Below are 27,978 nucleotides of genomic sequence, written 5' to 3' on the forward strand. Positions count from 1 at the left end.
TATGAGCCTGTTGTGTATTAAAGACACAGCAAAGAATCACAATATAGCACATTTTATTTATTTTTCTTATGCAACATCAGCGATCCCCTATGGTTGCAGACAGCTTACGTGGCTACAGAAATTCATATATGACTCTAAAAATAAATGTCTTTATTGTCGCCACTCCATTGTGATTTCATATGACAATTTACAGGAAAAGGACAAACTTATCTAAATGACCCTTTTGACCAAGACACTGAGAAAAATCATTAGGAATGTTTATCAACTTAGCTACCGGCATCTAAACCTAAAAAGGCTGAACAGATGGATCAGCTGAGAAATGATCACGAGTAATCTGATGGCTAGCAGATGTGACCTGACTAGAAACACAAAATAAAGTTACCTGGAAAGAGAAATATTGCTACAAATTGGTACAATTATTCTAATTAAATGACGTTGCTGTAAAATCAGCAACATTCTTAGATATTAAAAAAAAAAAAAATCTAGCACATCTGTATATCCAAACAACTAGAAAATAGAGTCAGAGTACGAAACGGGAAATTTAAGCTTGTGAAAGTGCAATTTATAGCCACTGTGACAAACATCTGCTGACTGCAGCTAAGGGGGTATGCAACAGCTTTATGCAACATCTGGACTCAATCAACCTTCTGCACACTGGAGGCAGGTCAAAGGTCCAGATATCGTTAAATTCTTCATGTACATCAACAATCCAGCCTGCCTGTTTGTCCAGTTGGCTTCAGAGAGGTGGGTGTGTGGTTGGGGTGAGGCAGCAGCAGAAAACTTAAATTCTGCCCTGCTTGGCGTCTCCGATGGCCCCCCACACGTCAAAGACAAACTCGTCGGGGAAAGCGAAGTCTCCGAGGGTCTCGTCCAGAGCCATGGCGAACTCGTCAGGGTTCATCTTGTCACGGCCGACTTCGACCATTGTAGCAGCTGGGGAGGGAGAATAACAGATGCTTCGCTCAGAGTTCTGGATAAATTATGTTTATATCAAACGTTTTCCACAGACTGCAGCCCCTTCTGCTGCAGAAAGGATAGTCGGCAAAATAAAACACAGGTTTGGGCCAGCCAGAGCATCAAAAAATAAATCAGAGCAACAATAATCCAAATGTATTTAGCACTGCTTAAAAACAAATAATTGGAATATTTATCTCAGCATTATTATAAACCCTTAAGTTTAATTATTTCAACACTAGAGTGGGAAATGAGTGAGAGAAATAGAATACTATGGAAAAGCTTATTTTAGTAATTCAGTTTAAAACAAAAAAGTTCAACTTGTTACACAAGGTTTATTTCTGTCACTGCCTGAAGCAAAGGGGCTTGAGGATCTTGGTGACTTGTTTACGAGTGATGTTGGGATGGGACAGATTTGGGCTTTGTCTGCAGTAATGCGGGCGCAGATGTACCGGTCTGTCTACGTTCCAACCCTCACCTATGGCCATGAGATATGAATTATGAAGGAAAGAACAAGATCCAGGAAACAAGCAGCTAAAATGAGCTTCCTCTGGAGGCTGGCCAGACTCAACCGTAGAGATAGGGTGAGGAGCTCCGTCAGGCAGGGGGAACTCAAAGTAGAGCCGCTGGTTTTTCACAGTGAAAGGAGTCAGTTGAGGAGGTCGGGACTTCTAATCAGGATGCTTCCTGGGAACGTCGCACTAAGAGGAGACCCAGGGGAAGACTCAGAACTCACTGGAGCGACTACAGGTCCTTCTCAAAATATTAGCATATTGTGATAAAGTTCATTATTTTCCATAATGTAATGATGAAAATTTAACATTCATATATTTTAGATTCATTGCACACTAACTGAAATATTTCAGGTCTTTTATTGTCTTAATACGGATGATTTTGGCATACAGCTCATGAAAACCCAAAATTCCTATCTCACAAAATTAGCATATTTCATCCGACCAATAAAAAAAAAGTGTTTTTAATACAAAAAACGTCAACCTTCAAATAATCATGTACAGTTATGCACTCAATACTTGGTCGGGAATCCTTTGGCAGAAATGACTGCTTCAATGCGGCGTGGCATGGAGGCAATCAGCCTGTGGCACTGCTGAGGTCTTATGGAGGCCCAGGATGCTTCGATAGCGGCCTTTAGCTCATCCAGAGTGTTGGGTCTTGAGTCTCTCAACGTTCTCTTCACAATATCCCACAGATTCTCTATGGGGTTCAGGTCAGGAGAGTTGGCAGGCCAATTGAGCACAGTGATACCATGGTCAGTAAACCATTTACCAGTGGTTTTGGCACTGTGAGCAGGTGCCAGGTCGTGCTGAAAAATGAAATCTTCATCTCCATAAAGCTTTTCAGCAGATGGAAGCATGAAGTGCTCCAAAATCTCCTGATAGCTAGCTGCATTGACCCTGCCCTTGATAAAACACAGTGGACCAACACCAGCAGCTGACACGGCACCCCAGACCATCACTGACTGTGGGTACTTGACACTGGACTTCTGGCATTTTGGCATTTCCTTCTCCCCAGTCTTCCTCCAGACTCTGGCACCTTGATTTCCGAATGACATGCAGAATTTGCTTTCATCCGAAAAAAGTACTTTGGAAGACTGAGCAACAGTCCAGTGCTGCTTCTCTGTAGCCCAGGTCAGGCGCTTCTGCCACTGTTTCTGGTTCAAAAGTGGCTTGACCTGGGGAATGCGGCACCTGTAGCCCATTTCCTGCACACACCTGTGCACGGTGGCTCTGGATGTTTCTACTCCAGACTCAGTCCACTGCTTCCGCAGGTCCCCCAAGGTCTGGAATCGGCCCTTCTCCACAATCTTCCTCAGGGTCCGGTCACCTCTTCTTGTTGTGCAGCGTTTTCTGCCACACTTTTTCCTTCCCACAGACTTCCCACTGAGGTGCCTTGATACAGCACTCTGGGAACAGCCTATTTGTTCAGAAATTTCTTTCTGTGTCTTACCCTCTTGCTTGAGGGTGTCAATAGTGGCCTTCTGGACAGCAGTCAGGTCGGCAGTCTTACCCATGATTGGGGTTTTGAGTGATGAACCAGGCTGGGAGTTTTGAAGGCCTCAGGAATCTTTTGCAGGTGTTTAGAGTTAACTCGTTGATTCAGATGATTAGGTTCATAGCTCGTTTAGAGACCCTTTTAATGATATGCTAATTTTGTGAGATAGGAATTTTGGGTTTTCATGAGCTGTATGCCAAAATCATCCGTATTAAGACAATAAAAGACCTGAAATATTTCAGTTAGTGTGCAATGAATCTAAAATATATGAATGTTAAATTTTCATCATGACATTATGGAAAATAATGAACTTTATCACAATATGCTAATATTTTTAGAAGGACCTGTATATACCCGCCTGGCCTGGGAACACCTTGAGATACCCCAAAATGAGCTGGAGGGTGTTCACCAGGAGAGGGATGTCTGGGTTTCCCTCCTGGACCTGTTAAGCCCACAACCCGATCTATGATAACGAATGGATGTATGGATGAATTTCTGTTAATGTTAATATCTATGGCTTATTGATCATGAAAACTCAAAATCAGTTTCAGTTTCCTAATAAAAGATTTTCTTACCCAGCTCTGTGTCTCTGATCCCCATGTAGCTCTCCAGAAGGTCATCTACTTTCTTTATTGCTTTCTCGTCAAATTCTGTCAGCTGCAAACAAGAACAGTTCAGAAGCTTTAGTCCAGTTTCCAGTAATAAAACACAAAAAATGATAGAAAATTAGAGGTGCTTAATTTTAAGTAAATAAGTAATATACTTCTGCAGCTTCTATTTATGAAGGAGACAAGCTAAAACTAGAGGCTACATCACTGACATACCGTTTAATAATTGTTTTGTTCCTTCAATCTCTCATATAAAAAACCTTCCCATCAATTTAAATTTCAGTCACTTGAAGCATTGTTCCTTATAGCTTTACATGCTATGTTAAGAAGGGCATAACTCCGGGTAAAAACGTGTAAAGAGCATTAAAATAAATGTCTTCTTGCAGTAGCATCATCTCACTCTGTAAAAATAAAAATAAATCTCTTTACATTTATTCAGTAGAAGAAAACCCACTAAGAAAATCCATTTTTGTCTCAAATTCACCAGTGCATGGCCCCGTTAGCACTTTGAAACATCATGTCAATTATTACAGCTCAAAAACAATCTAGCCCGTTAAGACGATTTTAACGTTGGATATTTTTCCCACTAAATACATTAACCTAAACTCCAGAGTGGGATTAAGCTGCTGCAATAAAATATTAATTTATTTTAAGGCTGTTTACCAAGAGTGCCAAATAGTGAAGGGACTGCTGAAAGGAGAGAGGAAAAGCTGGATTTAAAAAAGGTCACAGTGTTGCCATAATGGGGTCAAGAAAACTTTCCCTGTCAGAGCTGCTGGTTGCAATTTATGTTCATCATGTTTTAGCAAAGAGATTCAGAAAACACTTGGTGTGTTGTGTTCAACGAAGCCAAAGTGAATGGAAGTAGCTAAAAATCTCAATTTAAAGCACATTTTTAGTTTCAGTTTTCCTTTGCACTGAAACATTAAAAACAGTTGCATTTAGTTGGTATATAAACCACAGAGGAAGACACCATTATGTACTTTACACAATCTGATACAGTCATCAGAACAGCTAGTCAGTAGAATCAGGCGGAATAAATCAATGAAGCCTTCACACCAAAGCTCAGCTGTCATCAACCGAATGAGAAAACATTAAATATTCAGTGCAGCCTTTTGAATCACAGTGAATCATCTAATCACAGTGTGACTGGTTATATAAAGATAAAATAAACACAGACAATCCCACCTCTTCCTCCACAGTAGCTGGACCTTTGGAGCGAAGTCTCAGGGTACTCCTTCCTGTGCCAACCTTATTTTCATTGCCCGGCTTGCCGCCCTTTGACCTTGGCTCAAGCATTTCTGTTGATGTGGAAAAAAAACCTGCTTTATGCAAACTGCTTTCTTAGTCCGTGACTACAACGTGAGCCATTAAATGCAGAACACGTGGTCACACTATGCTGATGTCTTTATTTATACCTGCTGTGTGAGTTAAAACGCTCCTGACTAAAAACCAAGTATCATTTTGTTCTTTAAGGTTTATTATATTCTAAAGGATAAAAACTCATCATTCCTTTAAGGAATCCTTTTAATGATAAACATAAAAAATGTTTGGCCTTTAAAATCCCTTTGAGCTTCAATAATCAATTATTCTCTTCCACCACAGCATTCCTATGAACATCTAAATACTCACCAGGACCTGCAGATCAAATCTACAGTAGAAGTAAAACAATGCTTAAAACTACAAAAAGTAATTCAAGGCATTTTAAAATGAAAATTAATCAAACACACCCTGCATCTGGGACAATGTCAAACTCACCGAAAGCCTTCATGGGCTCGACCAGTTTGAGGGTGAAAGACTTGTCTCTGGGAAGGTCTTTGAGCATGCGGGCGACCTCGTAATGCCGTGTCCCGACGATGTTGTGTCCGTTAACGCACTCTATGTGGTCGCCCACGCTGATCACTTTCACCTCGTCTGCAACGCTGCCCTCTCTGATTCGCTGCCATGCAGACAGAGGACAGGAGGTGGAGAGAGATTAGCGATGAATGTGACTACAAGACACTAAAAACAATATACATCTGAACATTTTCTACTATCCAGACAAGGACAAAATTAAACATACAGACTCAGCTATGTTTGGATAAATGTCCTTAGCAAGTTGCACAGTGACTAGATTGTTTTTGTTGCCATCATCAAGCTTCTTGCATAACCCTCGCTGGTCATATGATCATCGTTCTGACCACATATTTTCAAGCACTTTGAAAAAGCTCATTCTTGACATGGACTCTCATTAGAAATGACACAGGTTAGGATGTCCAAAAAAAAAACAGAAAGCCCCGATGCTCCAGCCTTTCACAAACTAAAAGCTGCTGAAATACTGCGGACCAAAAAAAAAAAAAAAACACCTTTAAGCTTGTCTAAAACATTTGTAGCTGCCCACACGGTCAAGCCAAATGCGTTACTGTCAGGTAAGACAGAGTTTGAGCTATTTAGCCAAAATGACAGTAAGTATGTTTGAAGGTGAGGTTTTCAAACCTGAGAACAGTGGACCAACTGGCAAGCATGGTGGTGGCATCATCATGCTGAGGGCTAATATTAGGTGTTTGGAATAGCCTTCCTAGAGCCTTAAACCTCAACCCTGTTAAAAAGTTGTGGACTGTGCTTAAATGGGCCATCAGTTCCAACAAAACAAAAAAATATCTACCATTTCTGCCACAAAGAGTGGTCAAATACCCAGCCAGAAATGGGCCTGAAGATAGTTGATTACAACAAAAAGTAGTTAGTGGAAATGCAACTAGTTAATGCCTATTTAACCAAATGTTTCTGCAGATGTCAGCAGATGTTTCAGCCTAAAATCTACCAATCTAACCCTGTGTGGATTAAAGAAGATCCACAATAAATCCATTTGTCTGCACCTAATTCTTATTTTTAAAAGTCAAGGAAGTTGTGTGTAGTATTATCAATGTATTCCAAATACATCATTACAGGACAGAAATTAATATGACATTAATGCACATCAAACAGCTAAGTAGAAATTCGTTTTTCATATAAACTTTCCTAAGGGAATCTAAATAGCACAGTTTCGTTTTCGTTTGTTTAACTAGATGTGCTTGGATGATTTTCAAATGAAAGTGATGAAGATGAAATGATAGGTCCAGACAACAGAGGTAAACTTCGAGCAGATATCACGCTGTAAATCTCACTCTTATCATGAAAACTGAGATTAATGGATGAAAAGGTTGCGGTGAGGAATCTTAGGTCATCTTCTTGTTTGTACTGAGCAACAAATGGCTTTCAGAGCCATTTGTCTAAGCAAACGGGAATAAATTAGAGGCTGGAGGAATGCTGCTTTTACTAACAAAAGATGACCTCCTGGTCATTTTATCCTGGCTGAAAGTTTCTACAAGTCTGACACAAGGCTGGTAGCCACAGGGAGACGGTAATACTTCATACCAGGAATTAAATGTGGATTTATCCCTGCAGTTTCTTTATAGTAGGACACGGTTGCTCATCTAAACCAGAGGGTCTGCAACTGCAAGTAGCTAAAGAATTGAGCAATGTTTTAAAATGTAAAAGTAATAAACCTAATGCTAGCCATACCATTTTTTTAAGTACATTTGTTCCCTTAAAGTTACAAACTTTGTGCTTTTTTGATGTAATTTTCTACAACATTTAGACATTACATTAAAGAAAATTAATTACTGTAAAATTTTGATGATTTTCTTTACACATTATTTCTTTTAAAATGTAAAAACAAAAATAAAACAGTTTTTCTTCAATTTACTCAAAAAAGAAAATCCTGTAGTAGATATTGTAAAAATTAGCTATTTTGTTTTGAAGGATGTTGTAGCTTTTGTGGCTCTAAACACATTTTGTTCAGCTCGTCCGAATGAAAAATCGGCTCTTAGGGTTTTAAAGGTTGCTGACCCCTGACCTTGCACAGAAGTACAGACAGCCTTGTTGGAGGCTCATAGACAGGTAACCTATATACGATTATACTGCCATCAGTAGTTCCCATGCTCCACCTCGGTGGAGTCCCTGTGACTGCCTCAGACCATCAGGATGCAGTGCTGCAGGACCAGCACATGATGGCACATGTGAGCAATTTGATCTGACAGAGCAAGGCCACTGAAAGCGGATCAAATCATCGCACAAACTGAAATGCCACGATACAACTTGACTTACATCATACATAGGGGTTTGAAAGGCCACTGTCAGTACGGCAGGCCGGAAGGCAAAAGCAGGTTTGTCAAGACCGAAGATATCGGTATTACCAAATCAGATAAGGGCTTGATTTGAGATTTTTGATGTTTGAAATTTACATTTATAGTATGATAAATACAACCAGGTCATATTGGAGTGAAGAATTAAGGTATTGTTGTCAAAAACAGTTAAAATTATGGTAACTGATTTATTTTTCAGTATACAGTAATGTAATCGGTGAGGTAACTTATTAGCATTTTGAAACTTTAATTATGTTTAACGCTACAGATAAAAAAAAAAAAGGTAGACTACACCCTTTTCAATTAGAAATCCTGAAAACAGAAGAATAAATAATTGATACATTCATGTTGTGTTTTTATATATATATAGAAATATGCTGCATCCCTGTATGGGTACGTGTTAATGATAACACAGATGAACTGATTATGTTACTATAAAAACCCTGTTTTACATTCGATTGTGATAGCCTTTACATGGTCTGAATCTTAATAGTAATTAAGATAAAAGGCGCCAGCGTACACACTTATATACCAGGATCAGAACTAGGGTTGTACAGACGGGCTGGTCACCAGAATCAGGTGGTTTTTTCAGCCCTGACCCTTGGCCCTTCAGCCCACCCTGTCGAAAACTAAAAATCCAACCTTTTGTTGATCAGTGAACGCACCGTAGTAAACACCATCCTGCAATGAGGAAGATGGTACTGAATCAATGGGCTCTAATCCGTCTTGTATAGGATTAAATGATATTGATGGCTTGATGAGTAATTCATTTATTCGTTGGGTTTTATTAACTTTAGACCCATAACCTGGAGGACTTTACTGTAGCTGTAAGTGTTTAGTGATGCTGCAAGAGACGGTTCTGCAACTTTTTGAGCCTCCTAAAAATCACTTTTCGGCATCGACAGGTCAAGTCTTTACAAAGATCTCTGATTGGTGCCTTTCTAGTGAGATGGCAACTAAAGTGAGCGAAATAAACAGATTTCGTTGCTCTTTCCTCTAAATTAATTCAAACGCATATCCATGTAGAAAACTAAGGTTATTCTAATGCAACTACTGGAGTGTGAAATAAAAAAGTTTTCACCTTACCTTTATAAAAGCATAGCCTGCTCCATTGTCAGTTATAGTGAGGCCAAGGGCGTCTTCAGACTTGTGCACTTCTACCTCCTTCTTGATCCCTTTAACGTGGGCAAAGATAAAATCCTCCAGGCCAATCTGGCCCCCCAGCAGCTTCTCCATGTCAATCTTGTGGGTGTTGAGGGTACAGAACAGGATCTGTAAAGAGACGTGTAGCAGACTGAGTAGAAGTGCTTTACTTGATATTACAAATAGACAATAGCTTACCCTAACTGAAAGCTGAGAGATTAAACCAACGCAGAAGCAACTGCTTTGTCTCTATGCGAAATATAGGCATCATCAGGGGGTTCTGCCTTTTTTACTCCAAAGTTATTAATATAAATGTGGATATCCACCTTCCCACATTGTCGTCAACGTTTCTGTCCTCTTAAGAAAAGATGCATTTGCCTTTTATTGAAGCTAAGAGGAAAAACGTCCTTTCCTTCTGTGCTAGAAATGTGAAAATCTGGCTTCACACCTTTGTGACTGAAATATCTTCCCAGGGTGGGAAGAGAGAAATTTGATCAGTGCAAACACGATACAGAACTTCAAACAGAGACGGTGAAACCCCAGGAGGAAGAGCCGAGGGGTTGTAAATCATTTATCCTGTGCTAAGGGAATCAAGTTTTTTTTCTGCTTTTTTAACCAACCAAGTGAAAATCTGAGCCGAAGAAAGTCATGAACTAGATTTACTAAACTGTATTTGGAACACTGGTAGGATTTAGGGGCTGATTTCGAAGTAAAATGCAGAAAGAGATCTTTTCGGATTTCATGCTAGAATGAACAGTGTGCACCAATCAGGCGCTGAAAGCAAGGCCTGCATTGCTTGTGTACCAGCAGGCATTGCTCATGCACACATTAGCCAGCAAGGCCTCGTCCGTTGCCTTGGGCTACCAGACGATAAAGAATAGGATTAAAACAGAGGGAGGCCGCTGGTGAGAGGGAAACTAATAGGGAGTGATATGAAAGGAGGGGGAGTGCAGAAGCCTCATCCTTTCTGTGTCATCCCCTACTTGCCTCCACTTAGGCCAGGGTATTACCAAAGAGGTGGTGGGAGGAATGGCAGCGGACGCCTACGCTCGGCTACCAAGGCTGCAAACTGGATTAAACTCCTTCTCTGCAAGGCGAGCGGCTCATGTCTGCGCTCCTCTGTTCCTGCTGGGCTACGAGGTGTAACCGCTTCATGTCACACGCTGTAGAAAAAGCCTCTGCTCTAACACTTGACTCACAAGAACAGCTACAGCACCTCCCACGACCCGTGGCTCGGACCAGAAACCCTGATAACTACATGGCATAAGGGCAAGTCAGATGGAGATTCGCTGCAATCTGTTCAGCAGAAGCCCAAGGAAGAGACACCGAAGTACGAATGCTTTTAGAGGAATACTGAACCCATGCACACAGAAATGTGTGTAAATATGAGTGTGCCAATTTTCTATCTGATTACTTGATTAATAGTCAGAATAATTGATAAAATACATGATTACAAAAATAATCATTAGCGGCAGCCTTATTCTCAAGTATTTCCAATTAAAACTTAAACATGACAGCACTTAAAGGAAGAACTTAAATGTAAACAAACCACACGCAGAACCACATATGCTTACAGGCAATCATGCTGTCAGAAAGTTGCCCTGCTCCAAGAGAAATCACAATGTACAATAAAAGGTGAATGGAAGCTGTGAGGGAAACCATCTAAAATTATGCAGACAATCCTGTGCATAATCATTTGCTTAAAAGGCAAATCACCCGGAAGTTCTCCCTGCGCAGTTTTCCTACTTTCAGCTAGAGCTTCACAATATTAGAAAGTCCTGCAATGGCAATTTTATTATTATAAAAGAAATCATTGAATTCAAGAGTTGTGATCAAAAATAGCCATGATGATATCAGTTGTAAGACTCATTTTCCTCACTCCTTTCTTCCTCGTCTGCCATTACATACTGATTTTATGACCGTGGGCATCGTCGGTGTATCCAGGGTTGTCTTCCACTGTAGTTAAACTACCAGTGGAAACTGAATTCCTGAAACGTGAAATTTAATTGCCTGCACTCCAAATAGCTCTTTGCAATATTATTGCACAGACTGATATTGCAATGATGACAGATTGTGCAGCTCTTGGATGAGTAATTTTCCTCTGTTCTTTGTTTTTGTTTCAAGGCACTGAGGTTCAGACAGTGCTGACAATTGGGAAAGCATTAAAAGAGAAGCTGGAATAATTTAAGAAAACTTGAGAGGCGCCATCTCTTCCTCTGCAGACAATACTTTCGTAATGCAACACGACCATGTTCAATCAATGCAAAATGTCTTACAACCCATAACTGTCTCTCTTCACTCATCTTCTAGGCACACCTCTTTTTTATACCACTATTCAACACAGACCACCAATAATCGGAATCACCAACAATTGGCAAATTTTAGGATTTTTAGAATAATCGTAATAAGTTCCTGAACTCATAACTGATTCATATTTTATTCTTACTCAGTTCTTGCAGTTCTTCAGCCGTCTGGAATTCATCGCAAAGGTTTTGAGCTGTTCAAACTTTTAGTACCGAACTCCCGAACCCAAAACATCTCAGCTAATTCTTAACAAATTCCTAGTTCAATCTCAGGTATCGCAACTGGTTCCTAATTGATTCGTAGGCATTCCTATGTGTTCTGATCTCAATCAGGGATTCGTGAAGTGTTGTCTTGATCACTCAGGACTAAAACTGCCCAGATCTCTCTTCTACCATGGGAAGAAAATGAAAAAACAGAAAAAGTAAATAAACAAATTAAACAAATAAATAAATAATAAAAAGATTTAAAATAAAAATGAGAAATATAAAGTAAAGTCAAATTAAATTTGTTTCAATTTCCTTTCTTATTATATTTTATGTCCAAAACAACCATATTATTGGTAAAAACAATAACTTCACTTAAAACATTGTAACTTCTAAATATCAACAGTCATCATTCAAAAACCATTAACTCCTGGTTGTCCATCATCATCTTTCTGTTAAATCTTGATGGAAAATCCCACAAACTGTCAAGTAGAGGAACAAATTCAAGTTTAATCGTACCTGATTCTTAGATGCATTCTGCATATTGTTAACTGATTCCTAAGGTTCGTGCAGTGTTAAAATTAAAACAATTGTGATTAAAACAACACAAAAAATAACTAACATATTTGAACATACAGTTCATATTTAATTTTGATTCTCCTTCAGAAAAAAGAAACAAGCAGAAATTCTGAATCGGAGTTGCATCTGCATTTAACATTCAGTTTATAGACTAAATAACAGCAATTCATAGTTCTCAGAAGAGCAAGCTAAATCACTGCACTAAGTAAGCCGTAATAAAAAAGAAACAATGACATTTTCACCACTCTTCTGCCTCCTTAATGTAGGTGCAACATTAAAAAAATAAAAGTAATTTGTAGAACGCATGTTTCAAAGCAGTGACGTTACGTGTGCAATCAGAGAGTCGCTCTCTTACAAATCTCTGCCCACATACCTGCGGTGAGATCACTTTTGCTACCTCTGAAAACAGGTAGGACTAGATAAACAAACCTCCCTCTGAAATATACTCTGCACTTAAACTGCGTTGACCTCAATCTTATAAAACCTGTTTCTTAGAAAACTAAACTGCCTCCAATTTACCTCCGGTCCAACTACTCCTTAAATGACACGAGAGAGGACGTGAAAGAACTGACGGTGGGAATATCGCCTGGGGTGTAGGGTTTATTTTTAGCCATTTGGGATCACATCAGTAATAGCCATATAATTTCCTTTCCAAGACGCACAGAGCATTTCTGCTTCCTTCTCCTTTCACTGCCTGCTATTTTAAAGACGTTTGAAACAAGGGGGGATACTAAAGCAACACCACTTATGAGTGCTGAACTCAAAGAGCTGTTACGTGTTTTTTAAAGAGCATTCTAGTCTATTAAAGATCGTCCAGCGTTGAACGCTCTCCTTAATATGTTATATAAAAATAATAATCTTGATGGAAAGGTTTCGAGTGTTAGCTTTATGCCAGCAGTACAGTGATATCGTGCTGCAGTTGGACCTCATCAGACATTGTCATTTCCAACAAGCTGTAAATACTGTTTATTACAGCTTAACATTTTAGAACCGGCTTCAATTGTTAATAAAACAAAACATATGTTTAACATATGTTTTGTTAAAGAAGCAACAACTTGCTGCTTTTAGATGTAAGAACACTATCCCGGATGTTAAGCATGGTGGAGGTAGCACCATGCTATGGGCTTTTTCACTATCAGTGATACTGGTGCATTGAATAAAAGGTAGCAGAATAATAATGAGGGACTCGCTCCAAATTCTTCAACTTTGAAACAGTTTGGGTCTCCAAACAAGGATCCTAAACACACGACAGAACTGGTTTTGGAACAGATAGAAAGGACTAACGTCAGCTACAGGAATGATTTTACTGAAGGCCCAACATTAACCCAGTTGACGAATTGGTGAACTACACTCCTATGGTGGGTCTGTTTCGGGAAGCATCACAATTTCAATGAGTTCTACCAGTTCTTTTAAGAAGAAAGGTCCAACATGCCAGAAGCTTGTTGTGGTCTAGAAAAGGAAATGTTTGAGGAAGAGGCAACTGGTTAAGGTTAATCTAAAATAACTCTAGTAGGGGTTTATGAAAATCTTTGAAAATCTGCAATAAATTAAAAAATGTGCACCTACAGTACAGACCAAACGTTTGGACACACCTTCTCATTCAGAGTTTTCTTTATTTTCATGACTATGAATATTGTAGCTTCACACTGAAGGCATCAAAACTATGAATTAACACTTGTGGAATTATATACTGAACAAAAAAGTGTGAAACAACTGAAAATATGTCTTATATTCTAGGTTCTTCAAAGTAGCCACCTTTTGCTTTGATTACTGCTCCACACACTCTTGGCATTCTGTTGATGAGCTTCAAGAGGTAGTCACCTGAAATGGTTTTCACTTCACAGGTGTGACCTGTCAGGTTCAATAAGTGGGATTTCAAGCCTTATAAATGGGGTTGGGACCATCAGTTGTGTTGTGCAGGAGGTGGATACAGTACACAGCTGATAGTCCTACTGAATAGACTGTTAGAATTTGTATAATGGCAAGAAAAAAGCAGCTAAGTAAAGAAAAACGAGTGGCCATCATTACTTTAAGAAATGAAAGTCAGTCAGTCCGAACAATTGGGAAACCTTTGAAAGTGTCCCCAAGTGCAGTCGCAAAAACCATTAAGCGCTACAAAGAAACTGGCTCACATGAGGACCGCCCCAGGAAAGGAAGACCAATAGTCACCTCTGCTGCGGACGATAAGTTCATCCGAGTCACCAGCATCAGAAATCGCAAGTTAACAGCAGCTCAGATTACAGAACAGGTCAATGCCACACAGAGTTCTAGCAGCAGACACATCTCTGGAACAACTGTTAAGAGGAGACTGTGTGAATCAGGCCTTCATGGTAAAATAGCTGCTAGGAAACCACTGCTGAGGACAGGCAACAAGCAGAAGAGACTTGTTTGGACTAAAGAACACAAGGAATGGACATTAGACCAGTGGAAATCTGTGCTTTGGTCTGATGAGTCCAAGTTTGAGATCTTTGGTTCCAACCACCGTGTCTTTGTGCGGCGCAGAAGAGGTGAATGGATGGACTCTACATGCCTGGTTCCCACCGTGAAGCATGGAGGAGGAGGTGTGATGGTGTGGGGGTGCTTTGCTGGTGAAGCTGCCAAAGCGTTACTAATTAAAGCAAGCATATAAAATTCTAGTTCATTCGTGGATATTCAATTATTTGAGTCACTATACTGTTGGTTTTTCAGTGGTGGTAAAAAGTCTTGTTGCCTGGTTCTGAGATGTATTAGGAGGTTTTTATTGGTTGCCTTGGCCGAAGTTTGACAGAACAACCCCCTTGAAGCTTGTTCCGAGCTACTAAAATTAACCTAGCCCATATACGAAGTGCCTGTTGTAAATTAGGGAATGAGCAGCCGTGAACAAAAGTGACTGTCGAAGGTATTTAGTAAGACCTCTCAGGTTTAGGGAAGTCCGGACCCGTTGGATGGAGAGCTGGATTGAGCAAACCCTTTTAGAATTAAGGAAGTAGGAGGGAGGGGTTGGCTCAGTGGACAACAAAACACTGTTGGGGATTTATTCCAAATGGAAGACATACTGAACCAGCATGGCTACCACAGCATCTTGCAGCGGCATGCTATTCCATCTGGTTTGCGTTTAGTTGGACCATCATTTATTTTTCAACAGGACAATGACCCCAAACACACCTCCAGGCTGTGTAAGGGCTATTTGACCAAGAAGGAGAGTGATGGGGTGCTGTGCCAGATGACCTGGCCTCCACATTCACCGGACCTGAACCCAATCGAGATGGTTTGGGGTGAGCTGGACCCGCAGAGTGAAGGCAAAAGGGCCAACAAGTGCTAAGCATCTCTGGGAACTCCTTCAAGACTGTTGGAAAACCACTTCAGGTGACTACCTCTTGAAGCTCATCAACAGAATGTCAAGAGTGTGTGGAGCAGGAATCAAAGCAAAAGGTGGCTACTTTGAAGAACCTAGAATATAAGACATATTTTCAGTTGTTTCACACTTTTTTGTTCAGTATATAATTCCACATGTGTTAATTTATAATTTTGATGCCTTCAGTGTGAATCTACAATATTCATAGTCATGAAAATAAAGACAACTCTTTGAATGAGAAGGTGTGTCCAACGTTTTCGTCTGTACTATATGTCCTATTTTTTTAAGTAATTGAAGCTCTACAGTGAAATCCAAAATTATACATACCATCTGACAGATTTACATGTAATTTGTTTTTAATTGAAACTGTGGCAGTCATGTAAAAAACAGGAATATTAGTTTTCAACAGAGAAAAAAAATGGACCAACAGATGTTTTTATTTATATTTTGTTTAAAAAATGCATGGCATATTTATACCCTTCTCAATAATTTATAATTTCAGACTAGCTTGTGCATGTTTTAATGTGATAATCTCCAAATCCAGGTAACATTACTTCCGGACAGAGGAAACTTATTGGTAGGACTTAAAGATTACAACCTAAATCTGCCAGGGGTATGAATAAGTTTGGACTAAGCTGTAAGTTGTTAGATCATACCGTCCTGGAAAAACAACTTGGATACAAATTAACGTGACATTCACCTCCATGACGACTGAATCTAACCTTCTGATCCTCAGAGTCCAATAGTTTTATTGAATGTGAAACACTGATGGAGCCGGGCAGCTGTAATACTTAACAGGGACTGCTGATGTGAGCTGTGCTTCCTCTTGTGTTGTACATTTTCACCTGGAAAAAATGTTTGTCAGCATTTAAGACTGGGTAATCATTAGCCTAACTGTGGATGTGACACAGTCCAAGAGTGATGACAATGATTTTCATAAACGTGGTTCACTTAAGCTGGGCTAAAAACCTTGTTTCTGATTAACTGAAACGATAAATCGGTCCGTTTATAAAGGCTACAAAGTTAGTTAAACAAAAGCAGATATACCATCAAGATGAAGAAATCCACATAAAGTAGAAGATACAACGTTTAGTATTGTCTGCAATTTGCAATAATAATAATAAAGAAAAAAAAACTAATAAAGGTCCAACAATCAAACACAAAGTGACCTAAAAGGTTTAGCCCGTAGCAGCACTTATTTCACCAGCCCTTTTGAACAGATCCTATACACCACACGGGAGCAATGAAGTAAAAACAGAGCAAAAACCTACAAGGGTGCTAACTATAAGAAAAACCAAAAGATATTTAGACAAAATGTTTAGCTAATATTAACAATTGTTATATTGTAATTTATTTTTCTAGCAGTTGGATAGACAACTCATTATCTGGGGTCCATCACTGCTATGAACTCAGAGAATAAAGAAATGAATACTGTTGACTTATTTATCATATCTGTATTGCAACATTCAGCAATATAATTTCATGTTTTCTTCACATCGTGCAACCCTATTCTATATCAAGTTCCTTTACATGCATTGAAGATCTTGCAGCTACGATGCTAAGATGATAACAGTGGAAAACTCAGACAGGACGGCCAGAATTTAATTCTCACTAGACTTTTTACCCTGGTCAAAATGAAAAATTATTGAAAAACAAAACAAAATTCAACATTTACTTATGTGAATTTATTCACAAGTAAAATATTTCCTTGAAAAAAGAACCTAAATGATACCTTTCATCGAGTTTAGACTAAGGAGAGGGAAGCACCGTTTACCAACCTGAGGCTGGACTCTTTTCTGACATCTCCACGCCCTCAAGGTGACAACAAGCGCGTTCTGTTTGATTGTTTTGTCTCCGCCGAAACTGCTCTACAGTCAGAGATCAAGTAAAACCTTTCCGTTTCCTTTGAAAACCTGCTCAATGCATTGCTCCACCTAAATGATGACCTACATCATTTACACCCGACTCAATCCGGTCAGCCTTTAACACACACACACACTTAGAATATAGGTGCACCCATCAGGCTTTTATTCAGCTAAACCAATTTCCAGTTCACCTTGAGGTCTTACCTGCCAGTTTAGATCTTTACCAATTTCAGTTTTTATTACAAAGAACTTTAAAACAGAAAAATTAACAGACAAAAGAGAAAAAGTAGGCTGCAGGTTTTTTTTTTTAAGAGGTAAGATTATATTAATTTACACATCTAAGCATTTGTTGCTAACATGTACTAGATTTTTATTAAGCTCAGAAAAGTGTATGCTCCTGGTTAGCGCTATTATAGACAAAACTTTGTTTTTGTAGCTCTGATGCAGTTAATGAATGGGGGAAAATTGATCACTGACCGATTGATTGGTTCATCTCTAGAGCCTTTTTTTATGCTCAGTCACTTGTTAGATAAATGCAAAATAATTAGGCCAGTTAATGACACACTGATATAGTTATACAACTTATATTGCCTCATGACAAACCATTTAATATAATTAATATTGGACTGAACATTCATTTTACAAGCTTGTTTTAGCATGATATTGTTTATATTACTACCAATAATTAACAACGGCTTCATAAGAACTTTGTTATGTGTCTTATTGTTTTGTTACGTCTGATGAAGGTCACCTAATTTAAATTCTGTTTTATATCCAAGCACAAACAGCTCAAATATATCTGCAGCAAGACTCAAATGTTCGTTTTATGGTAGAAGAGAAAAGTCGTCACTAACATTTGTTTTGTAAAGTGCCTTGAGACGACATGTCTGGTGAATTGTTGTTATATGAATAAACTAACACAATATAATAAATGAAAACATACACTGTTGTTTCAAGTATGTAGCAAATAAAAAAAGGGTAATTTGAGTTTATCCTCAATTGACTTCTTGTTTATCTACACTTCAGGAGACTGGCTAAAAATCAGATCGACACCCAAATAAGATTGTTTAACCGAATCCCCCACAACCCCCTGTCAAGAAACGTCTGGCCGGGCGCACGCAGGCACAGCAGTTTGAAATCTGCAAAGCAGAAGCAAGTTGCACGCCTCTTTCTAGCAACCACAGCTCAGAAATTCAAATGCCAAGCAAATGCATGTATGCTTTCAGGTAACCAGCTGGACAGGAGGCAAAGTCCAAGAGCCACACCTCAGATTCTCCAGCTATAGGGCTAATAAGCAGACTCTGACCTGAGCGGTGGAGTACATAAAAATAACTTATTCTGTCAGCTATTTCAGATATGCAGCTTCAACTCATCCCTTTTTTTTTTTTTACGTTTCAGGGCTTTGAACAATAAGAAGCATTGTTGTAAGAATATGATATTTAATCCACAATGCCTTTTTCAGACAGTGCACCACGACTCCAAACCCTTTAGGTTCTTAGAGAGTTACAGGTTTTTGGTGTCAGTATGCTATAAAAACTCCAAACAGAACTCAACAACAGTGTTGAATGGGAGCAGTTTAAGATATAATCATCATGATAATAACAACAGAAGCTTAAGGTAAAACAAAACTAAAAAAAACGTTAATTTTACTTAATTTGCTCAGATAAAAAAAGAAACAGCAGGATGCTGCAGCTAATTACCTGGCAACAGAACCAGTATGTCAAATTAATTATTAACTTTATTATGTGTTGTGGGAACCGCTGTGTTAAACCAGTTATAATAATATGCTACCATTCAGATTTTGTTTGAAAAATTTAATTTTAAAAAAGCTCTAATGTTACAAATATTTCTAAACTGCAATGCAGATTGCAAAGAGGCTTAGGGAAATTAAAGAAATATCAAAGACTACTTTTTATATACTATATACAGGGGTTCTTAGAAGTGTACTGCTGTTAAAATGCTGTTTTGTGACGTAAAAGAACCGAGACCATGACAAACCATTAAAATTGTTTTCAAGTGTGTGTGTGAAATTTATCCTATACATGTTAACTGAAAAACAAACCAAAAATAGGAAACAAATAAAATCCTGCAATAATGTGGTTACTTAAACGTGCACACCCATCAATTACTACTTTGTGGAAGCACCACTGGATTCAATTTCCCCATTCAGTCTTTTTGGAGGCAATCAGCTTCCTGCATTCTGACTTTGAAGATATTTGCCCGCTCTACTTTAAAATGGTTCTCCAAATCTTTCAGATTGTGATGCAGTCTATTGTCCACAGCCCTCTAGAGGCGACCCCGCGTATTTTGTGTCAGTATTTAGTTCTGATCTCTGGCTAGGCTCCTCAAAAACTTTTAATTTCCCTCCAAACAATTCATTCTTTTGTTCGGATGTGTGTGACCGGTATGTACTGTAATCTTAAAAAAAATAAATAAATCTCTTTTCATAATTTCATCCACCTCAACAAAAAGCCTAGAAATGTATGCCCAGATCATAATACTACCACCACCATGTTTCACTGCAGGTTTGTCCTTCTTTTAGTAATGTCACGTTTGGAATTTTGTTCCAAATTTCGGTTTTGGTTTCATCAGACCAGAACACAATCTCACATTTTTGTTTTAGAAGATTTTAGCCAGGCCTGGATGTCTTTTTTGAACAAAAAGGATTCTGTTTTAGAGAGCTACCCCTTTGTCCAGACATATGAAAATAAAGGAGTTTGTCACAAATAGAACACTGCTAGCCTCTTAGTAGCAATATCGAAATAGAAGAGAACTGCTTAGATATATTTTATAGTGTATGATATTTCTGGTGTGTGGCATTCATGTTTTGCACATCTGTAACGCAAATTGCCAGTTGGATGGACTTTAACTGCCTTTAATATCCATACTGGATCTATAACTTTAGGAGCTCAGATGCTAATGCACGTCCAGAGCGGTGGGGATTGATATTTACGGTTATTGTGCAGCACTACTGAAAATTATTAGCTAAATGATGCAAATGAGCCAAACTCTTTTTATCGTTTACATTTCTTCCTCTAATAGATTTATTTTTCAGTTGAACTAAACAGGATATTAGTGGCATTAAAGGTGGAACAGGGTTTGGTATTTCCTTGCATTTTAACAGGGCATGTGAACTTTTGACACCCACTGTATATCACTGACACTCCACGTTCCAATTCTTTGTGTTTACTGTTTTAATGTGATAGATCACTTTCACATCAGCCTAGGTCCTTCCTAGCTGTTGCACTTGTTCAATAGAGTGGCTGACAGACATTCAGTGCAAGCTTATAACAAATGCTAAATTAAAACCAGATGTTCACGTTGAATTAGGGCATTTTAAAAGATGAAAATTACCCCTACTGTTTATTAAATACTCTGTCAGGCTCAACCAGACTTTAAAACGGTCATCATTTCTACCAGCAACTGCAGATTCAAGAATCACCATAGGAAAGTAGTTCTTATGCCAGTATTCCTGTGCTGTTACTGAATTAACTTGTACCAGGGTTGTAAAAGGTGTCAGTTTCAAAACTGCCAGCTTTCTCTGGACACCGTTTCCATGGTTTAAATGAGATGCCAAAAGAAGGTACCACATCGATTAAAGTTGTCTCTGAGTGTATGAAGCATAGAGCAAAGCAAGGCTCCCCCTCCACAAGCTGTTGCTACGCACTGCCGGTCAGCAGGCTGAAAGAATGATGCTACAAGTTTTCCTCACAAGAAAGACAACTTCAGTTTTTAAATATTTCTGGCCACAAAATTCATGGATAACCCTGACGTTGAGTTTAACAAAGCACACACACACACACACCCATTTACAGCTCCTGGTATTTCTTTCAGATTTTTATTGTTTCTATATTTTTAAGTCTGTGCATCCAAATAACCAAAAATGTTATGCGGTTAAGGTGTGAAAGAAACGTGCTGTACCTAAAACAACCTTAACTTTCAAAAGAACTGATATATATTGCCTGTACCAAATGGTGGTATTTCAGTAAGTACGTCAATGCATTTTGCTCAAAGAAAGGTATGTTTGAACAAATGAAATAAAAGATTTCATATGTTTACATGCTCAGCTAAATTAGATTCTGCCTTTCCAATAAAACAGATGATGCTGATAGCACAAAATGGGAAATGCTTAATGCAAATCTGTTGCTGCATTGTGTGAACATTTTCCTCACATGACTGATCATCTGAACAATAAGCCGTTTCCCCGCTGGAGGATAAACACAAGCAACACTTGGCAACATGAAAGTGTATCAACAAACCCAGCTCAGAGGAACGTCTACAGACCTCCATACGTTTTTTTAATCCTGTTCCACCACGATGGCTGGTTTTGGGTCATTTTTAGCTTCATTCAACACAGACCGATACCTTCATCTACATCGTTTGGTTAACAGAGTTCGACATGCATTTTCTAAGAGGTAGCATCTGAAAATGCGCATCAAATATTCCTACTTTACTACAGTAAAACACATTGAATGATAGGCAGCCTGAAACGATGGTAGTCTTCACCCAGAACTATACAAAAATACCACAAAACTTAATATTATGTATGAGATCAGAACCAAGTAAAACTACATCTTTAAAAAAAAAAAAAAAGACCATCATGCTTCACTATTTATGTACATCATGTAAAAAAGGAACTTGAGTCATCTGTTCAAGGAATATGATAATAAATGAAATATAAATACTCGTACTTGTCGTCTTCCGCTTATCCGGGACCGGGTCGCAGTGGCAGCAGACTCAGCAGAGACGCCCAGACGTCCCTCTCCCCAGTCACCTCCTCGAGCTCCTCCAGGGGGAGCCCAAGGCGTTCCCAGGCCAGCCGAGAGACATAGTCCCTCCAGCATGTCCTGGGCCGTCCCCTGGGCCTCCTCCCGGTGGGACGTGCCTGGAACACCGCCCGTGGAAGGCATCCAGGAGGCATCTGGTATAGATGCCCGAGCCACCTCAACTGGCTCCTCTCGATGTGGAGGAGCAGCGGCTCTACTCCGAGCCCTTCCCGGATGGCCGAGCTCCTCACCCTATCTCTAAGGGAGTGCCCGGCAACCCTACGGAGGAATCTCATTTCAGCCGCTTGTATCCGGGATCTCGTTCTTTCGGTCATGACCCAAAGTTCATGGCCATAGGTGAGGGTAGGAACGTAGATTGACTGGTAAATCGAGAGCTCCATTTTTCGACTCAGCTCTCTCTTCACCACAACGGACCGGCACAGTGCCCCCATTACTGTGGCAGCTGCACCAATCTGTCTGTCGATCTCCCGCTCCATTCTTCCCTCACTCGTAAACAAGACCCCGAGATACTTGAACTCCTCCACTTGAGGCAGGAACTCCCCCCACTTGAGGCAGGAACTCCCCTCCAACCTGAAGAGGACAAGCCACCCTTTTCCGGTCGAGAACCACTGCCTTGGACTTGGAGGAGCTGATCCTCATCCCAGCCGCTTCACACTCGGCTGCGCACCGCCCCAGCCCATGCTGTAGGTCTTGGCTAGAGGGGCCCAGCAGGACCACGTCATCTACAAAAAGAAGAGACGAAATCCACTGGCCCCCAAACCAGACCAACTCCGGCCCTTGGCTGTGCCTGGAAATCCTATCCATAAAAAGTAATGAACAGGACCAGTGACAAAGGGCAGCCCTGCCAGAGTCCAACATGCACCGGGAACAGGTATGACTTAGTGCCGGCAATGCGGACCAAACTCCTGCTCCGCTTGTACAGAGACCGGATGGCCCCTAATAAAGAGCCCCTGATTCCATTCTCCTGGAGCACCCCCCACAGGGCACCACAAGGGACACAGTCGAATGCCTTCTCCAGGTCCACAAAACACATGTGGACCAGTTGGGCAAACTCCCATGAACCCTCGAGTACCCCGCAGAGCGTATAGAGCTGGTCCAGTGTTCCACGGCCGGGACGAAAACCACACTGCTCCTCCTGAAGCCGAGGTTCGACTATCGGCCGGACTCTCCTCTCCAATACCCTGGCGTAGGCCTTACCAGGGAGGCTGAGGGAGTGCGATCCCCCTGTGGTTGGAACACACCCTCCGGTCACCCTTCTTATGAAGGGGGACCACCACCCCACTCTGCCAGCCCAGAGGCACTGTCCCCGACCACCACGCAATGTTGAAGAGGCGTGTCAACCATGACAGCCCTACAACATCCAGAGACTTGAGGTACTCAGGGTGGATCTCATCCACCCTCGAAGCCCTGCCACCGCGGAGCTTTTTAACCACCTCGGTGACTTCAGCCTGGGTGATGAAAGAGTCTAACCCTGAGTCCCCAGCCTCTGTTTCCACCAGGGAATGCGTGATGGCGGTATTGAGGAGATCCTCGAAGTACTCATCCACCGCCCAATAATGTCCCCAGTCGAGGTCAGCAGCCTCCCACCCCCACTGTAACCAGTGTTGGCTAAGCACTGCTTCCCCCTCCTGAGGCGCCGGACGGTTTGCCAGAATCGCAACGAGGCCAACCGGTAGTCCTTCTCCATGGCCTCATCGAACTCCTACCAGGTCCGAGTTTTTGCCTCTGCCACAGCCCGGGCCGTGGCATGCTTGGCCTCACGGTACCCGTCAGCCGCCTCAGGAGTCCCACAAGCCAACCACAGCCGATAGGACTCCTTCTTCAGCTTGACAGTGTCCCTTATTGCCGGTGTCCACCACCAGGTTCGGGGATTGCCGCCGCGACAGGCACCGCAGACCTTAGGGCCACAGCTACGGGCAGCAGCATCAACAATAGATCTTTTTTTTTTTTTTACAAAATTTCGACTGCAAAAATAGTAACAACTTTTCACATATTTATATTTTTTAACTGATTAGCGTGCAATCAAGTTAATCAATGGTTTCCGGTCATTTTTGTGGTATAAATATGATATAACTGAGAGGCCCAGTTCCTTTAGCTGCTCCTCAAACTGGGAAAAACCAGTGAACATGTCATTCAAGTAAGGTCCTTATAGAAAATAGATACTCGTCTAATTTAGAGCAGATTGATAAATAAAATTATCTTGACTGCTTCCTGCCAAAGAGATCTACAGGAACTTTCAAGTGTCACATTATGCAATCGCTTTAAGGGTTTCCTATAACTGTGAAGGACACCCTGAACTACATTTATAACTTTATTCTTGAAAAGCTGCACTTCGGTTCAGAACACACCTAGCTTCATAATAATTTTATCTTCTGCCCAGCCAGAACCAAGTCCTGTTCAATCACTGAGTGTTGGCGGTGTTTATAAAGGGAGGAGGCCTAGTGGGCAGCGCTGCTTCTCTGGGTCCTCTGGGATGCGACTGTGACAAGTTATCTGGTTAGATTTCAGGCAGGCCCCACTGAGCCGGACATAGGAGACTTCCTGTGGTAAAATCGGTGCAGTCTAACAACAAGCACCATCAGATGTTTCTGCCTTTGTCTCGGGTTTAGAAAGTCTACATTTGTGAAAAAGTTACTGGGTGTGCTGCCAAAGGGAAACAAGCTGAAAAAACGATTTAAATCAATAACAGAAGTCACTTTATTATTCAATTTTACAGATTTAAACTTCTCAAATGTAATTACAATATAGATTTCCGTACTTTCACAAAAGTACGACAAAATATGTTTAGTACCTTACTAGCTCCCTGTTTCAGCACTGACATAACTAACTAATAGGACTGACAGCATGTTGAGATTTGAGCTGTTATTTTTACTCTCCTACCCGCTGGGCAGGTATTAAGGCATTACCGAAGCAGGAAATGATTTTCTCTCAGTGCCAAAATGGGAAAAATAACACCACTAACTGATTCCTGTCTGGAAATACATACAAATCATCAAGAAAATGACTTCACCTGAAGATTAGTGCTTTAGAAAAACCTCAGAAAGAGTCCAGAACTGAGTCCAAGAGAACGTCGGTGAAGTCACACAGTGACGAGGGCTGAGGAGAAGAGTTGACCTCACAGTCTGATAGATTTGGAGAACTTTTTCCAAGACAGAGACCCGTGATTGTAAAGATCTACCAAATAAGACCGAAAGCTAACACTCAATTGTGACAAAGCCCGCTTTTAGTCCCATTTTCTACATTTGTTTTTCAACTGAATTGTACAGGACAGATGTCGTATTAAACAATTGAAAAAAGTTTCAAAATATTTCATCGTGGTCTCATTTTTTCCCCCGCTATAGTCTTGTAATGCATCTTGTCCAAAGTGCTTTGTCATTGTAAGAAGAACAAACTGCAGCAGCTTCAATAAAACTAGTTTAGACAGGAAAAGCCTAATGAGCGTGACAAATAGACCCAGTGGAACAAATATCCATAGAAAAACCGCCAGTGTCCCATTCAGATCCCAAAAAAATGAGCTGGGACTCATTAGGAATACATTTTAACAGTTGATGACATCAAAAAAGGGGCTCCCCACTAACCAGATCTACACGTTGACCTGTGTGTTGTGATTCAATATAAACTAGTGCAACTCAGACTGTTTTTGTCACTGCTGAATGAAGCAACAGCATCTCAGATTTTCATGGTTTTCTGCTCAGATATTTGAGATGACAAAACATGCCACTCATGCTCCTCTTTCAAAAGAGGAGCTTAGACAGTCTGGCCTCGAAGGAAGGACACAGAACCTGCCTTTATTTCCAGAATCTCCATGTACAAACATGCAAGGCTTTTTTACCCCCCCCGATGGATTCTGATGCTTAATGAACACGATAAACTATTACTTAATATAGTCGCACAGTAATTTGGCAGGTATCCGATGACGGCATATAGTCAAAGGACAAAGATCGCGCTCGGTGTAAAAGGTGAGGCAGGCCAGTAAAAACCAACAGGGCGTGTCTTTGGAGACATGACACAAAGCTGACTTTAAATGTGCAGCACAGGAGCCATTTCTGAGAAGAGCTGCATATAAAACTGCATTCTTGCATTCCTTCCAGCAATCTAACAGTAAAAACACAAGCAACATCTTTACAAATACCTACGCTAAAATTTTATTCTAGACCACTAAAAGGAAATGGAGCAATTCTATTTAGAAACTAGTTTATAGCCACAAATGTGAACAACAGCAACTGAAATGTGCATTTAACTAATCTGTAGCAGAGCACATCACATTCATCATGCGAGATCGAAAATGTTTCATGCAGTGCTGGGGAATTAAAGAGCGATAAACACAATTTAAATAAAAACACATCTATCACACTGCCAAAAATCAAATGTCATTGTTCACAACCGGAAAAAGTATAACATCTGATTGAGAAATCAATATTCGCATTTAGAGATAGGAAAATATATCGATCAGCCGATAAATAAGCCATGTGTTTACCCTTTTTTTGATATAAACAATGTCGTACAATTGCAAATACTCAGCCGACAACAAAGGAACACTGTTGATATGGCTATGTAAACAAAAACAATTGTGACACTACATCCAAATTAAATAAACATAATGATTATCCATTTTATGTATAAGCATTTACATGATTTTTTTTTTTATAAACTTGACGTTCATCAAAGAACATGGTGTTAGTTGATGCTTATCTAGACCAGAAGAAGAGATGCATTTAATAATAATTAAGGGGGATTAAAATTAGATTCTTTTCAATCAGAGATGTGGATCACAGATCTGATCAGTGGAAAACTGGCAGATTTCGATCATAGTCCAACTGATTGGTTGAAATAGTCAATTTAAAGGGGTTTAATACACTGGTAAAAAGCTAGTACAAGTAAAACAACATCCTAATAACCTTTGGGCAGATTTATTTTTCATGTCGGATATCCTTTGTGAAAAGGTAAGAGGATGTTGAGGAAGTTTTGGGGTAAATGTTTTTCTTTCTCATTTTTTAAGTTGTAAAAAGCAGACGTTTATTTAGCCATTCAAAGTCAATATACTGAACACAGGGTGGTTTTGATGCTTATTTGATTGCTGCATCACAAGTTCAACAAATTACCTCTTAAACGGGAATGATGATACAGTAGTAATATAGTGAAACTTATAAAATCAAGTAAAAAATAATAAACAATATAATCACATACCGCATACATATAATTAAGATATAAAAATATAAATTTGAGGAATTTGCATAAAAACGAGCGGGTCTTTATATTTTTTTTCCAGCAGCTACAGGTCTTCAAAATGAGTTAACATTTAGCTGAAGCGCTTAAACTTTATAAGATTTTTCACAGTTTCTAGAAACAGCTTCGTAAAAACACTTCACGTACTTTCTGTAAACTCTAGCTTTAGCACCTGAATGCAACACCAAATCACAGAAGTGACTCGTTTCCTCATGTTATGAACTACAGGTGGTTGGGTTTTCTTTCTTTTTCTTTTTTTTTTTTACCTCAGGTGGGCTGATATTGAACGCCTCCGCTATCTTGGCGTAAAGCTCCTTGACGTTGGCGAATCCCTCGATCCTGCCGGTGGGGCTGCCGTGCGCTAGCTGCGTGTGGAACACCAGCTTGGGCCGCTGGCTGGCAGGTGGAGGCGGGAGCCCCGCTCCGTTCACGGCGGATTTACCCAGGCTGCCAGCACCTGCGTGTCCGCCGCTCACCTCTTCGTTTTCGACCAAGTGCTCCTTCGTCGCCTTGTTTTTCTTCTTCCACGGTCCGTACGGCATGTTCTTGTTGTTTCGAGCCGCTCCGTTTAAGACACACCGAAGAGGAGGCTGACCTGTTGAGCCTAACGGCCGAGTTCGTTCTTATTTACTTCCTCCTTTCCAAGTGTCCTCCTTCCTCTCTTCCTTCCGCCAACGCTTTTCCTCTTCTCACCTGCGACCAGTAAAGTTCTGACGTATTTCTTTAAAGTAATGCCACGGTTTGCAAATAACTTACACGAAACGTTAACAGGTAAGATAAACCCCAAATGAACCTGCGGACT

The 27,978-nt window shown here is 40.2% G+C and overlaps 1 protein-coding gene across 1 annotated transcript; it reads right to left on the reverse strand.

Annotated features, from left to right (window-relative positions):
* Positions 1–36: 36 nt before the first annotated feature.
* On the reverse strand, positions 37–27,976 carry gipc2 (GIPC PDZ domain containing family, member 2). Its single transcript, XM_047367324.1, has 6 exons — positions 27,443–27,976; positions 8,822–9,007; positions 5,331–5,511; positions 4,761–4,873; positions 3,540–3,621; positions 37–933 (listed from the first exon to the last, which is right to left on the reverse strand). Exons 1-6 carry the CDS (start codon positions 27,716–27,718, stop codon positions 782–784), a joined length of 990 nt encoding a protein of 329 aa, XP_047223280.1. The 5' UTR covers positions 27,719–27,976; the 3' UTR covers positions 37–781.
* Between the last annotated feature and the right edge of the window lie 2 nt (positions 27,977–27,978).

This window comes from Girardinichthys multiradiatus, chromosome 6 (genome assembly GCF_021462225.1).
Source record: "Girardinichthys multiradiatus isolate DD_20200921_A chromosome 6, DD_fGirMul_XY1, whole genome shotgun sequence".
In the NCBI taxonomy this organism is placed as follows: domain Eukaryota; kingdom Metazoa; phylum Chordata; class Actinopteri; order Cyprinodontiformes; family Goodeidae; genus Girardinichthys; species Girardinichthys multiradiatus.